This window comes from Nannobrachium achirus, assembly GCF_963921795.1.
Source record: "Nannobrachium achirus genome assembly, chromosome: 6".
NCBI classification, from domain to species: Eukaryota; Metazoa; Chordata; class Actinopteri; order Myctophiformes; family Myctophidae; genus Nannobrachium; species Nannobrachium achirus.
Genome location: NC_137815.1, coordinates 36,406,855 through 36,421,854, shown reverse-complemented (window position 1 = coordinate 36,421,854; position 15,000 = coordinate 36,406,855). Strand labels below are relative to the sequence as shown.

Below are 15,000 nucleotides of genomic sequence, written 5' to 3'. Positions count from 1 at the left end.
GCCCTCACATCTAGAGTTCTGGTCGCTACACTGCCCTCACATCTAGAATTCTGGTCACTACACTGCCCTCACATCTAGAGTTCTGGTCACTACACTGCCCTCACATAGAGTTCTGGTCACTACACTGCCCTCACATCTAGAGTTCTGGTCACTACACTGCCCTCACATCTAGAGTTCTGGTCACTACACTGCCCTCACATCTAGAGTTCTGGTCACTACACTGCCCTCACATAGAGTTCTGGTCACTACACTGCCCTCACATCTAGAGTTCTGGTCGCTACACTGCCCTCACATCTAGAGTTCTGTTCACTACACTGCCCTCACATCTAGAGTTCTGGTCACTACACTGCCCTCACATCTAGAGTTCTGGTCACTACACTGCCCTCACATCTAGAGTTCTGGTCGCTACACTGCCCTCACATCTAGAGTTCTGGTCGCTACACTGCCCTCACATCTAGAGTTCTGGTCACTACACTGCCCTCACATCTAGAGTTCTGGTCACTACACTGCCCTCACATAGAGTTCTGGTCACTACACTGCCCTTACATCTAGAGTTCTGGTCACTACACTGCCCTCACATCTAGAGTTCTGGTCGCTACACTGCCCTCACATCTAGAATTCTGGTCACTACACTGCCCTCACATCTAGAGTTCTGGTCACTACACTGCCCTCACATAGAGTTCTGGTCACTACACTGCCCTCACATCTAGAGTTCTGGTCACTACACTGCCCTCACATCTAGAGTTCTGGTCACTACACTGCCCTCACATCTAGAGTTCTGGTCACTACACTGCCCTCACATAGAGTTCTGGTCACTACACTGCCCTCACATCTAGAGTTCTGGTCACTACACTGCCCTCACATCTAGAGTTCTGGTCGCTACACTGCCCTCACATCTAGAGTTCTGTTCACTACACTGCCCTCACATCTAGAGTTCTGGTCACTACACTGCCCTCACATCTAGAGTTCTGGTCACTACACTGCCCTCACATCTAGAGTTCTGGTCGCTACACAGCCCTCACATCTAGAGTTCTGGTCACTACACTGCCCTCACATCTAGAGTTCTGGTCACTACACTGCCCTCACATCTAGAGTTCTGGTCACTACACTGCCCTCACATCTAGAGTTCTGGTCACTACACGGCCCTCACATCTAGAGTTCTGGTCGCTACACAGCCCTCACATCTAGAGTTAAATAGTACAGTACTTGTGTACTTAGTTACTTTACACCACTGCTAGAGTTCTTGCAGAAAGCAGATTTTCCCAGTTCAGAATGAACAGGTTTGAACCTCAAGTGTGAGAGGATAATGCCGTATACATACAGTACCATTGGTTTTCACCATTCAGATTTCAGAGTATTTCTTTCCAGCTCCATCTTCTTGGGAGCCTATATAGATGTAAGAAAGAAAGGAGACGGTCCCGCCCACTCACCCTGGGATGTCACCGATGGAGCTTTTATGACTCCCTTGAGAAACATTTTGAGGAGATTGATCAAAGTGTGACTGTGACAACACTCTGGGGGGATGTCACACGGTTTGGGGGGATTTTCTGCTGATATGATGTGTACTTTTTTTCTCCTGTGCTTCAGGGGTTTTGTTACAGTTCCACAGACTGGGAGGTAGTAGGTGTAAAGTAACTAAGTACGTTTACGCAAGTACTGTACGAGAAGTGATTTCCTTTGCTTTAAAATAAGTGATAAATAGCTCTATATTCTGATAGTACTCATTTCCATAGAGTGTTTGTTCAGTAACAGGAGTCTCCTTGTCTCTCCAGCTCTTTCTTAGACAGAAAATGCATTTTCAGGATAGAGAACTCAGTCAGGATACAGATTAAACAAGTTAAAGGAGTAGTTCACCCCCAAAATGACCTTTTCTCTATTGATTAGTCACACCATGGAGACTTGAGTTCATTATTGTTTGTATTCGTCGCATTCCTAAGACAAAAAAAATGATTAAAGTACGCGACAAATACAAAAAAATATTATTGAACTCAAGTCTCCATTGTGTGACTAATCAATAGAAAAAAAGTCATTTTGGGGGTGAACTACTCCTTTAAATTGGAAGTGATGACAGCATGACACAAAGACACGAGCAGACACAATTGGATCTGGAACACTATAATAAGGAAACAGATTATTAGGTACTCTCTCCAGTCTCCTGATTGGCTGAAATTGTATCACCTACCTGAACATGTATTTTCTGTTGTTTGCCGCTGTCATAAAGAGGTGGCGAGATTGGGAGACCCCTGGGACTGAACAAACATCTACGGTATAACAATGAGTACTCCAACTCCACTACATCTCAAAGGCAAATATTGTACGTATACAATATTACGTACGTTTAGAATTATTTGAAAACTTAAATTATTACAGGTAATTACTTTGTAGATTTTGATTATTATTACAAAACCCCTTCAGAAGTAGATTTTGATTATTATTGCAAATCCCCTCAGAACTACAGTATATAATTATATACTTTGACAATTTGAAAATTGCCGATCTACAAGCTGCACGTGTCACATTGCGACAAGCTTGTAGATTGGCTATTTTCAAAGGATTTCTATGCATTGTCTACATTTGAAAAACGTGTGAAATGGTACCTAATTATGAGTACTTTTACTTTTAGTATTTTTAGTACATTTTAATGCCAATACGTTTGTACTTTTACTCAAGTAAAACTGAATCCCGAACTTGTAACAGACTATTTCTACATGTTCAGTACTTCTTGCACCACTGCTGTGAGGAATTATATCTCTTCAGGGGTTGCAGGCAGAGGCTCGTAAAGAACTGAATAAATCCACAGTGTCTCGTTTTGGTTTCATCGGAGCAGCAGCAGAAGAGGTGGAGAATTAAAAAATAAAAATGGAATCATTGTGGATCTGGGGAGGATCCACATGCGAACGGCAGGCGTTGGCTCCAGTGTGGATCTGGGGACTTAATGTTAGCCAGCCTGGATGTGACCTCATCAGTCATCTGTGATGTCATCAGTCATCTATGACGTCATCAGTCATCTTCTTCTTTCGTGTATCAGCACTCACCTTCCACATGAAGGGCATATGCACTAACCACTACAACTATGACGTCATCGGCTGTGACGTCATCGTCTGTAACGTCAAGTCTACTGTGACATATCGCTGTTGTTGGGCGGAAACCTCTTATGGTGCATTTTAACTGCGGGCGATGGTCGGCCGTATTTTCGGGAGTGTGTTATTTGTCAACGGCACCCGGCAACTACTGGCGATAGCAGGCGATGAGGTGTAATTGCCCCAAAAACATGAAAATAGTTTATCTTTTGGACGACATCGCCCAGAAGCTGTTGCCCCCTGTTAAAATGTAGGGTTACAGTATCTCCATATTTAAACTTTTTCTGTAAATTAATGAACCTACTTGATCATGACCATTTGCAGCCAGCAGGGGGGTTCTGTGTGAGTGAAAGTTACAGGTATGGTCAGTAACCATAATCACAGTAATCCTTAATCATTTTCAATCATATTCAAGGGCTTTTGGAGAGAAATGAGACAGACTCCAGTTACTTATAGAGCACTTTAGCAGGAAGGTTTGTGTGTCTGTGTCCAGCTGATGCTAGCAAGTAGTTGAGGCCACTCGTTAACGCATCAAATTAAGGCAATTATGTATCTCCACTGTCTACTGGCTGCTGTTATACAGAGATGCCTAGGACTACTTTTCAAGCAGAATGGTTTGGTTTTTAACTTATTTTGTTTTAACTTTAAGGAGTGCATTTCTCCTTGTGTGACACTCAACACAGGATTTAAGAATCCCAGGGCTAAATTATTAGGCCCCCAACCAATAATAATTATAATAATATTGGTATAAGAGCAGCAAAAAAAAATGTTGTGGCCTTCGGCTTGGTACCCTAGACATAATTTGGCCCTTGGGGGAAACTAATTGGGGAACCCTGTACTACACTGTCACACTAAAGTATAAAATCTACTTCTACATAAGCTCGAAACGACAATTAAGCGAGCGGAGCAAGCTTGTCGTTCCGCTATTTTTGCTGTTTTTGAATTTGAAGTAACAGTTTTTAGGACCTAATGAGGTTTCCAGCCGACAGAGACGATATCTATGATGACTTATACTGTATAATTTGTGCCACTAGGCTTCAGCCCGCCCAGAGAGGCCCCTGGACCTCCTCCATTATGAAATTACATTTAAATATCTCAAAAAGTATAAAACATTATGTGATTATTTTTAATGGAGGTACTTCCTTGGCCTATACTGGCAGCGTGCACATTTTAACCGTTTATTTATGTCCACACACAAGGGGAGCATACAAGGACACACATATTATAGGTGCGGTAAGGTTACATTCACTAAAATGTCATAAGGTCTTCATGATACAATAAGCGTGTCACTCGGTACTCTATGGCAGTGTTTCTCAAAGTCGATTCCAGGGACTCTATGGGTTCCTTTATGGGGGTCTAAATTGACCCATGGAAGTCTGTAACTTTGACAGTGTACAAATGGAACCAAATGGACCTGTTCGGGTCCATTTGGTTCCATTTGTACACTGTCAGAGTTAAGGGGAGACCTTGAAATGTGAAAGTTTGAGAAACACTGCTCTATGGGTATAGTAAGTAACAGGGTCTCCGCCGTATGTGGCGGCTGCCAATTACAGTATACCAGACACAGCACAATACTTTGCCAGCCTTTCTGCCTCCTTTTTGGGCATCCCAAGTTGTTGAAACCCTCTAACAACCAGTCTGTGGGTATGTCCTAGGCTGCCAAATATAAAAACAAATCGTCTGCACCATATAGAACAGCATTTTCATCAAGTATAGAACAAGGTTTAAGAGGTGCTGAATTTGCAGCTCAGCAAAAGATCCCAGATTATATGACTGAGGCCGATTTCACGATAAATTAAAATCTCTGCGATACGATTACATCACGATTTCTTTTTCTTTCTCGCCACGATAAATGATGATAGCGATTATCTTTCCATCCCTACATCGATGACGCTGTGCTTCTCTGATGCTCTTCTAAGAAAAGACTCCTCCAGTGCCAAGGTCACTACTCGTTAAAATACCACATGGTCTCCATAGAAGAGGTCAGGGAACGCACACACTCTGATGTGGGCTTTTTTTGATCATCTCAGTGTGTGTGTGTGTGTGTGTGTGTGTGTGTGTGTGTGTGTGTGTGTGTGTGTCTGTGTGCATATCATGCATACAAGCTTGAATAGCGTGCTGTGTAAGGGTGTCTGTGTGTGTGTGCGTGCGTGCGCGTGTGCGCGTGTGTGTTCGTGTGTGCGGCTGCGCAAGCAATGGGCTTGTTTGATGTGGTGGTTTTGGTACATTTCAAAGGCGAAGCTCTGATGAGAATTCTTCAGATGAGAAGGGGAAGGGAGAGGGGGGGGTGTGGGGAAGGAGAGGGGGGGGTGGTTATAGCCGGGAGGGGTGGGGTTTAAACACTGATTGGCATTCATAGCAGAGTAGGACCAGGGCAGCGCTGCTAAAAAAGAAATTAGGCTTTAACTAAGCTGCACCATTCAGCTGTTTAACTAAGCTGCTGCACCGTTCAGCTGTTTGAAATTCTGTCTTCTCAGGCCTTCTATTAATAAATGCATAATTGATTAGGGGGAGAATACGTGCCTGAGCACACTTCCTCACACACGCACGCACACACACAGGCACACGCGACACGTGCGCGCGGGCAGGCACGCGCACGCCTTCATACTTACACATGCATATAGTAGATGCGTAGTCGTGCGCCGCCGCTATATCTTATATCTCTCTGTATGTCTCTTTGTCTTTAGTTTTTGCTCCATCTCTGCACCTTGTTATCTCTCACTTTGGAAATGGTTCTTTCTTCTTTGCGCTTCGTTTCTCTTCCCAGAATCCTCGCTCTCTTTCGGTCTGCTTTGAACGGTGCTCTCTCTCTCTCTCTCTCTCTCTCTCTCTCTCTCTCTCTCTCTCTCTCTCTCTCTCGCCCTCTCCGTGGCCCTTAGGTATACATTATGATTCCTGTCTTCTTCTTCCCGAGGGAGTTATGATGAGTGGACGGGCGACCCTCTACTCAAATGCTTATCAATAACCTTTGAGTGCTCTCTCTCTCTCTCTCTCTCTCTCTCTCTCCCTCTCTCTCTCTCTCCCTCTCTCTCCATACTGTCTCTCATTCTCAATTCAATTCAAATATGCTTTATTGGCATGACAAGCATTCTTGCCAAAGCATTACATACAGTATGATACAAAATAATAATACATACACAGAATACAAACAAGACAAGGAAAAACATTAAGCAAAATTACAGTAATCTATTAACTGGTAGACTTATAGTGTTCACCCATTGTCCCTCATTTTGTGACAGGCTGCCACATCTTTTGCTGCCAACCTTGAACATTGGGCTTACCTCTCAACCTAATAAGTTGGGGATTGCTTGGATAGAGTCAAAATGTATAGGCTTATCTTTGTTTTTGTTATTCTTGTGAATTGAGGATAGTAATCCTCTCTTGTGTGTTTATATTTGTCACATGCAGTATCTCTCTCTCTCTCTCTCTCTCTCTCTCTCTCTCTCTCTCTCTCTCTCTCTCAGTTCTGAGCTAGTGCACGCACGCACGCACGCACGCACGCACACACACACACACACACACACACACACACACACACACACACACACACACACACTACATGTGCACACCGCACACAAGGCTGTTCACAGAGGTCGTGACCTCTCTTTATCTCTGTGTGTCTTGTGAACACACTGTATGAACTCAGCCAGGTGTACTGTAGGTGACTCACATAATAATAACACAGCATAGCTAGAATAACACATACACAGAGGGAGATGATTATTGACAGCGTGTGTGTGTGTGTGTGTGTGTGTGTGTGTGTGTGTGTGTGTGTGTGTGTGTGTGTGTGTGTGTGTGTGTGTGTGTGTGTGTGTGTGTGTGTGTGTGGCTCTAAAATAGCAGATATACAAGCTCGCAGCGCTGTGAGCTTGCTTATCTGCTATTTTTGAAGAGTCGTGAAAATGTGCGCAAGTCTTTGAATATTTCAAATCCTTCTAAGGTTTTTTGAAAAACCCATGTTTCTATGTCAGTGGTGCTCAAACCTTTTTCATGTTTCAAAAGATATGTATTTGGCCACGAACCCCCATCTCAAAATATTTAGTTCCAGGGACCCCCCAGAAGCAAAATATTAGTTACAAATATCCGCTTAAAAAATACATTTATTTAAAGATTTTCACACATTTTCACGACTTTTCAAAAAAATAGCAGATCATCTTGGGCCCTAGTAACTCAGTCCCACTTTTACCCCCCTTGTGACGCCCCTGAGCATGGATCTCCATGTATGGAGATAACTGACACCACGAACAGAACAGCCCATACAAGGAGGTATGCACATTAGGGCATTCACCAAATATTCGAATGTTCGAATATTCGAATATCAAAGTCACTATTCGACGTTGTTCACCGAAGTCGAATATTCGCTTATTTTTATTGTTTTCTCTTTAAAAAATATATAGTTTATAAAGCTTGGCTAGATAGGAAGTCATAAGAATGAGTTGTCAATGCCCCTGGTGGATGAATTTGTTATGTTCTATACCAGGGGTTCTCAAACCTTTTTAGGCTGTGAGCCCCAAAATAAACATATTTGAACTGGGGACCCCTACCCTGACAAGCACTTGGAATTGTAGGTATTACATTTAATGTGACTCGGTTCCGCAGATAAATATTGTGAAAATAGCAGATCTACATGCTCACAACGCCTCGTAACGCGAGACGTTGTGAGCATGTAGATCGGCTATTTTCACAATGTTCGTCTCTTGCTTACATATTATATTTGACAGTTTGGCCAGTCCTGTCGAATATTCGACTATTTGAATACTTTGAGGTCAAATAAATTGAATACTAAAAATCACTATTCGTGAATGCCCTAATGCACATGTGTGATGTTTGTGACCAATGGAAAGTGAGCACCGCCCCCCCGGGGGTTCACGGCCAAATACATTTTTACAATTACAATTTTGTGGATCCTTGACATGAACAAGTTTGAAAACCACCATTATTATAACATAAGATTTCTTCTTCTTCTTTTTTTTTAGAGACATTTGTAGAATCGGCCAAAGGTTGATTAGTGTTTAATCTAAGCCATCGCTGTAAACAAATAATTATTAGTAAAGAAAATGTCAAGCATAATGTCCAGGACTCGACTGGAGGCCGCCCAAATATTCCTTGAAGTTAAGTTTGACTTTGTCATAAATTTGGGACAGGATGGGGAAGGAAGGGGTGTCAGAGTTATCGGTCCTGTCACTTCTTTCCCTTCTCTTGGAGCACGACGACGGCGTCAATACATGTTAATAAGAGACACGGACGTTGGAATTCCATTCCTAAATCAATCTCCATCGATCACTTTATATTTGGCTGGACTTTCCGAATCAATCCGTACACTTTTAAAATGCATCGACAACAGTATCTTCGACCGGTGTTGTTGTTGGATTACTTCAATCTCAGTTTGATTTTCATACCCGTACGTATGCAGTATGCTTTGGTAAATGGTTTTCAGTTATGTCAAGTGTGCTGTGAGCCATATAGTCACTGGGCTACAACAGGCTTTCTCAAAGTGGGTGCCTCAGAATACGTTGATAATATTTGGAATGTATCAATATCACTTCAGTTTTACCACTTAAACTCTATACTTAGTTAGACGGACTATCAGACCACCTCGCCAAAAATAGACGATCTCCAAGCTCACAGCGCGTCACATTGTGACGCGTTGTGAGCTTGTTGATCTTCTATTTTTCGGACATCCCCAGTCTTGTCTATGATAATAATAATATGGATTGCATTTTTATAGCGCTTTTCTAAGCACTCACAGCTCTTTAAAATGGTCCATTCATTCATACATTGGGAGGTGAAGCGGTGAACAGTCAACGCCAGCGTCCTCACTAGGGCTTATTACATAATCGTCTAATCGCGATTATTTGACATTATCGCAATTATTTTGTCATAATCGTCATAATCGTGAATGTTGAAAAATTTCAGAAATAGTGGAAATAGCAGATCTACAAGCTCACAACGCGTCGCATCGCGACGCGTTGTGAGCTTGTAGATCGGCTATTTCCACTATCAATGTTATTTTTTAAGTAGTGAGTCGTCAAATATGTCAGTAATGTATTTGTGTGTTTAGATTATGTATCATATCTGCCATGTGCAACTTCAAAGCCTAAAAGCCAAACAGAAATGTAATTATCAACGACAAAAACACAATTAAATCGTTAATCGCCAATTATTTGAAGGGCGGCCCAGCGTCTAGTCGGCGACCTGGCCAACTCGGAACAATGTAAATAGGGAATGAATGCCCCGCCCTTTAATGCAAACCCCATTATACCTGTTTTCATAGGACCCGTTTTGACCATCTGTCTGCCTGTGTCCATTTATGCCCATATATGGAGATATCTGTATCTGTCGGTCTGTCGGCGTCCATTTTATGTCCATATATGGAGATCACTGCAGTTATAGTTCTGGGTCCATTTTATGCCCATATATGGAGATATCTGTCTATCTGCGTCCATTTTATGCCCATATATGGAGATCTCTGTATCTGTCTGTCTGTGTCCCTTTTATGCCCGTATATGGAGATCTTTGTGATTCTGCGTCCATTGTATGCCCATATATGCCATATATAGAGATATCTGTTCATCTGCGTCCATTTTATGTCCATATATGAGATCTCAGTCGCTTTTTCAAACAGATGGTCAAAACGGGTCCTATGACAACAGGTATAATGGGGTTTGCATTAAAGGGGGAACCGGCACTGTGTCTGCAACACAGTCGGAGGCACAGACAGATACAGAGATCTCCATAATGGGCATAAAGGGACACAGACAAACAGAAGGAGGAGGAAACAAACTTAATGCAAACCCCATTATACCTGTTGTCATAGGACCCCTTTTGACCATCTGTTTGCCTGTGTCCATTTATGCCCATATATGGAGATATCTGTATCTGTCTGTCTGCGTCCACTTTATACCCATATATGGAGATCTTTGACCATCTGTTTGCCTGTGTCCATTTATGCCCATATATGGAGATATCTGTATCTGTCTGTCTGCATCCATTTTATGCCCATATATGGAGATCTATGCAGACACAGTGCCAGTTCCGGAAAATCCTGATGTCAGACATCAGAATCCGAACCTTTCGTGCTTGGTTCCAGCGGATTACAGACAGACACACAGACAGACAGACAGACACGCAGAGACTTCTCGCATTTATAGATAGATGACAATTAATCGTCATGTAAAATGTCATATCGTGACAGCCCTAGTCCTCACTTTCACACACCAATAGTGGCAGGCTAACACCGACCGACTCTTTGGAGGCAACGTGGAGCTCAGTGTCTTGCCCAAGGACACTTGGACATGTGGACAGGGGGCACTACTGTACTGCACTGTATGTGAAGCTTCTCTCCTCTGTTCCTCTCTGCTCTCCAGATGAGCCCGGCCAGCTGAAGATCTACCTTCCCAAGAAGCTGTTGGAGTGTCTGCCCAAATGTTCATCTCTGCCGAAGGAGCGCCACCGCTGGAACACCAATGAGGTATGAGACACTCACACACGCGCGCGCAAACATGCTCACACACGCGCACACACGCACACGCACGCACACACACACACACACACACACACACACACACACACACACACACACACACACACACACACACACACACACACACACACACACAAGCCCAAGAATTTGATCACGCATCAAATATGATTTAAAAAACGTGAAAGGTTTCATTATGGTTCTCGATTTGTATTCATGTTAAAACCACACGATTAGCCATGCCTATAGGCTGCTGTTGTCTGAGCGAGTGAGCGTTGCACACTCACACTCTCATAGATCAGTGCTTCTCAAGATGAGGAGTACAAGCTCACAGCGCGTTGCGACGCAACGTGTTGTGAGCGTTTGGATCAGCAAGGGACCAAGGTAAACTCAAAGCAAAGACTCTTGGATAATGAAGTCAAAGACGTTGGCTGCCATGTTATTTGTGTCCAAAGTGGCCACTGATACCCCAAACTACTATGCTTTAACTAATTCATCTGGGGACCCCCTGGAACCTCCTCAAGTACAGACCGTTGCCCTGGGGGTCCCCAGACTTGCCGCTAACATTCAGGATTTTGTCAGTGTGGCTTCCAGGTTGTGAAGCTTAGCAGGGAGGACTGAGGATGCAGATTAAATATTCCTACTGCTGCTTGGTAATGTTTGAAGGAGAAAGAAAACAAACAAACAAAAAAATAAAGAAAGAACTAGACCCTGTGGTCAGTAAGATAAAGAGCTGTTGCTATGCAACCATTTAAAGCCCATTAAAAGTATGGCACCTTTCTGCTCAACGCTTTTACCCTTTAGCTTTGTGTGAGAATGCTGCGCTTTGTGCTCTGGCCACGCTGGATAAACCAGGAGAAAAGATTTAACAGATATCAATGCGGGAACAACGCCTGCCCCCCTCCCCCCTCTCCCTCTCCCCAAAAAAGGATGTTTTAATTAACTCGAAACTCCACATCTCTCCTCATGAGTGGACGAAACAAAGGAGCAAGATGAAATGTTTCTCAATAATAGATCTACAAGCTCACAATGTGTATTGCACAGTGGCAACGACAGAGAGTGTACAAATGTACATTTGTACGCTCTCAGAGTTACATTAACATTGATTTACAATATACTGTAAATTGGGGTCCCAGAGATAGTAATGGGGGTAGCCTAATGCATGTCATGGGGGTACTTCAAATTAAAATGGTTGAAAACCAGTAAGACTCCCTAATCGGGAGATAAGCGACCGTCAGGTCGCAGCGTGATTTTAGGGCAAAATGTGTAGGAGCAGTGTCCAAAAATGTGTTTGAAAAAATCGGCCAGATGGTGGCGCTATATGGGACAGATCCATGTTGATGACATGAGTGTAGACATACTGTGTACCGATTTGCGTGATTTTAGGGCAAAATCTGTACAGCAGTGTCCAAAAATGTTTTTGAAAAAATCGGCCTGATGGTGGCGCTATATGGGACAGATCCATGTTGATGACATGAGTGTAGACATACTGTGTACCGATTTGCGTGATTTTAGGGCAAAATCTGTAGGAGCAGTGTCCAAAAATCTCCCGGTCGCTCCTAGCCCGAGTTACGGCATTTTATGTGTGCTGCAGTGGCGGGGAAAATCACTGCTAGAACCGTAAAATATTGTCTTTTCAAATGAGGGTCCGTGGGCTAATAAGTGCCAATTTGAGGGTCCTTGACCAAACGGTTTAAGAACCACTGTGCTAACTAACCAACTGGAACCCAAAGAAAAGAAACAGAACTTTGAACATTCAATGGATTTTCTGGGGCCTGGGGTTTTCTGAACAATTAGGCTCAGAAAATGAAATGGTGGAATGTGTGCTAACTAACTAACTAACTAACTGGCGAGGTTGTAAAAATTAGGCTGGGACCGGTTTTAGCTGCGAGATGACACTGTTCTACACCCCGAGCTGAGGGTATACTGTAACCTTGAAGCTCAGAATGTGGGGGGTGTGAAGCTGCTCCTTCAGAGTCGCTAAGTTGTTCCAGACGGAGGCTCAGGGAAGCGTTTGACAGATTGGAAATGGATGCCGGCGTTTTGTCATCTGCATTGTTTATGCAAAGAACACGCAGGCAGCCCTCCCTCCCTCCGCTGGAGGTTCAGCTCCAGACCTTGGTGGTACAGTACAGTACAGTACAGTACAGTACAGTACAGTACAGTATGCATATGGGCGTCATTTAGGCCATCAGAGGATGGCAACTGCCACCCCCTAGTGTTTTTGCAGATTAATCTGATACCCGTCAATCTACATGTTTTAGACTAGCCTTTTATTGTTTAATGCAACCATTAATTAATTAACGTGGCATCCCTATTTTGGGAGAACATTTTCAAACATTCTCTCTTTTCGCCCCCAAACCAATAGTGAAAATAGTTGATCTACAAGCTCTCGAGAACATTTTCAAACATTCTCTCTTTTCGCCCCCAAACCAATAGTGAAAATAGTTGATCTACAAGCTCTCGAGGTGTCGCTTGTAGATCCACCGCTTTTTATGCTATTTTAGATATGATGCTATGGTAACTTATATTTTGCCACCCCCTATGTCTTTCTGAAATCACGCCTCTGAGAGTGTGTGCGCCGCCCGGCCCTCCTGTTCATTATCATGAATGTGTGTGTGTGTGTGTGTGTGTGTGTGTGTGTTTGCGTTATTGATTACCGGCTCCGGCGTTATTATGCAACGGCCCTAAAGCTGATTTGCCTTGTGGTTTCTCTCTCTCTCTCTCTCTCTCCCAGGGACGTCATTACATTTTTCATGCAATCCATCTCAATGAAGGTCACTCTGGAAGTTAAGCACAGCACCTACTATACCCAACAGTGTGAGCCTGTGTGTGCGTGCTTGGTGCGTCTGTGCGTGCGTGCGAGCATGTGTGTGTGTGTGAGTGTGTGTGTGTGTGTGCGCGCGCGCGCGCGCGCGTGTGTGTGTGTGTGTGTGTGTGTGTGTGTGTGTGTGTGTGTGTGTGTGTGTGTGTGTGTGTGTGTGTGTGTGTGTGTGTGTGTGTGTGTGTGTGTGTGTGTGTGTGGTCACACGTGTGTAACAGTGGGATAGTCATGTTTACACAGGGAAGCAGATAGAAGGAGAAACCGTGCCATTGTTTCTTCTCCCTCCTCTCTCTCTCTCTCTCTCTCTCTCTCTCTCTCTCTCTCTCTCTCTCTCGCTCTTCGTCCCAGCAGCGTCAGGTCAGAAAAAGCTAAGGTATGGCAACATGACTGGTGTCTTAAGACACCAGTCATGTTGCCATATCTTAGCAACAGGCACGATTACAGTACATTTAATTTTTTCCCCCTGTAGCCAAGGTATGGCAGCTTCCATAGCTTGCCATACACAATTGACGCCTCTGCATCGTCCTTACGTACATCCCACCCGCTTTCCATTATTTGCTCTGAAGTCTTTTGATCTGTGCTGCTGTGATGTCTTTGTCTTTTAACTCTGGATTGCTGAGCCCCCCCCCATCCCGTCTGCACAAGCAAATTACCCTGGGGTACTAATAAAGAAAACCTTGAACCCTGAACCCTCCTCACCTCTCCCTCTCTATCAGTGGTGGAAAAAGTACTCAAATGTTTTACTTAAGTAAAAGTATCAATACTGTAATATAGAAATACTCTGTTACAAGTACAAGTCCAGAATTCAAAATGTACTTGAATAAAAGTATAAATGTATTGGCATCAAAAAGTAAAAGTACAAAATGTTTGAAAATAGCCGATCTACAAGCTCACAACGCGTCGCATCTATTTTCAAATATCATAGGTATAAAATAGGGCTAAAGTGGTTAATGTATGTTTTAACATAATTATAATTTATATCAGCAAAGTAATAGTTTTCAAATAAATGTAGTGGAGTAAAAGTACAACATTTGGATCCCAGATGTAGTGGAGTAGAAGTAAAAGTATTGGAATTTGGATAATATTCAAGGAAAGTACAAATACATCAACACATATACACACAATACATACTTAAGTAAATGTAGTTACTCTACACCACTGCTCTCTATCTTTATCTTTCCTTCTCTCTCTCCTTCTGTATCTCTTTTATATCTCTCTGTCTCTTGCCCTCTCTCTCTCTCTCTCTCTCTCTCTCTCTCTCTCTCTCTCTCTCCCCTCTCTCTCTGTGTCTCCTATGATGAGGGGGTGCAGGCTCGGTTCAGGTTGAGGTTGGGCGTCCCGGAGTGGGTTCCTTCAAAGCTCCTCTCCTCCACCCAGGCGGCAGGCATAAAGTTCCCTGCATACTAAAACACTTCCATTGTCTGTCTCTACTCCTCTCTGCCTGCCGTACCGTAGCGTACCTCCTGCACAGGAGCAGGAACAGTGCTCCTCATCACTGTCGGACAGAAACCTGCAAACCTCTATACATATTTTAAGTTTGAGGGGCGAGCGCTGGTGCTTTGGCCTGGGATCAACTTTGACCAGAAAAATGCACAGACCTGGTTGGTTAAGTTGGA

General features: G+C 43.5%; 1 protein-coding gene across 1 annotated transcript in view; it reads left to right on the top strand.

Annotated features, from left to right (window-relative positions):
* Positions 1-15,000, top strand: part of LOC308287062 (calmodulin-binding transcription activator 1-like) — a gene marked incomplete at both ends in the record, with an annotated part of 140,611 nt that overhangs the window by 14,404 nt on the left and 111,207 nt on the right. The window contains one exon of the mRNA XM_080728183.1: positions 10,448-10,551. Coding sequence (XP_080584309.1) covers positions 10,448-10,551 — 104 coding nt within the window. The remainder of the gene's footprint in view (positions 1-10,447; positions 10,552-15,000) is intronic.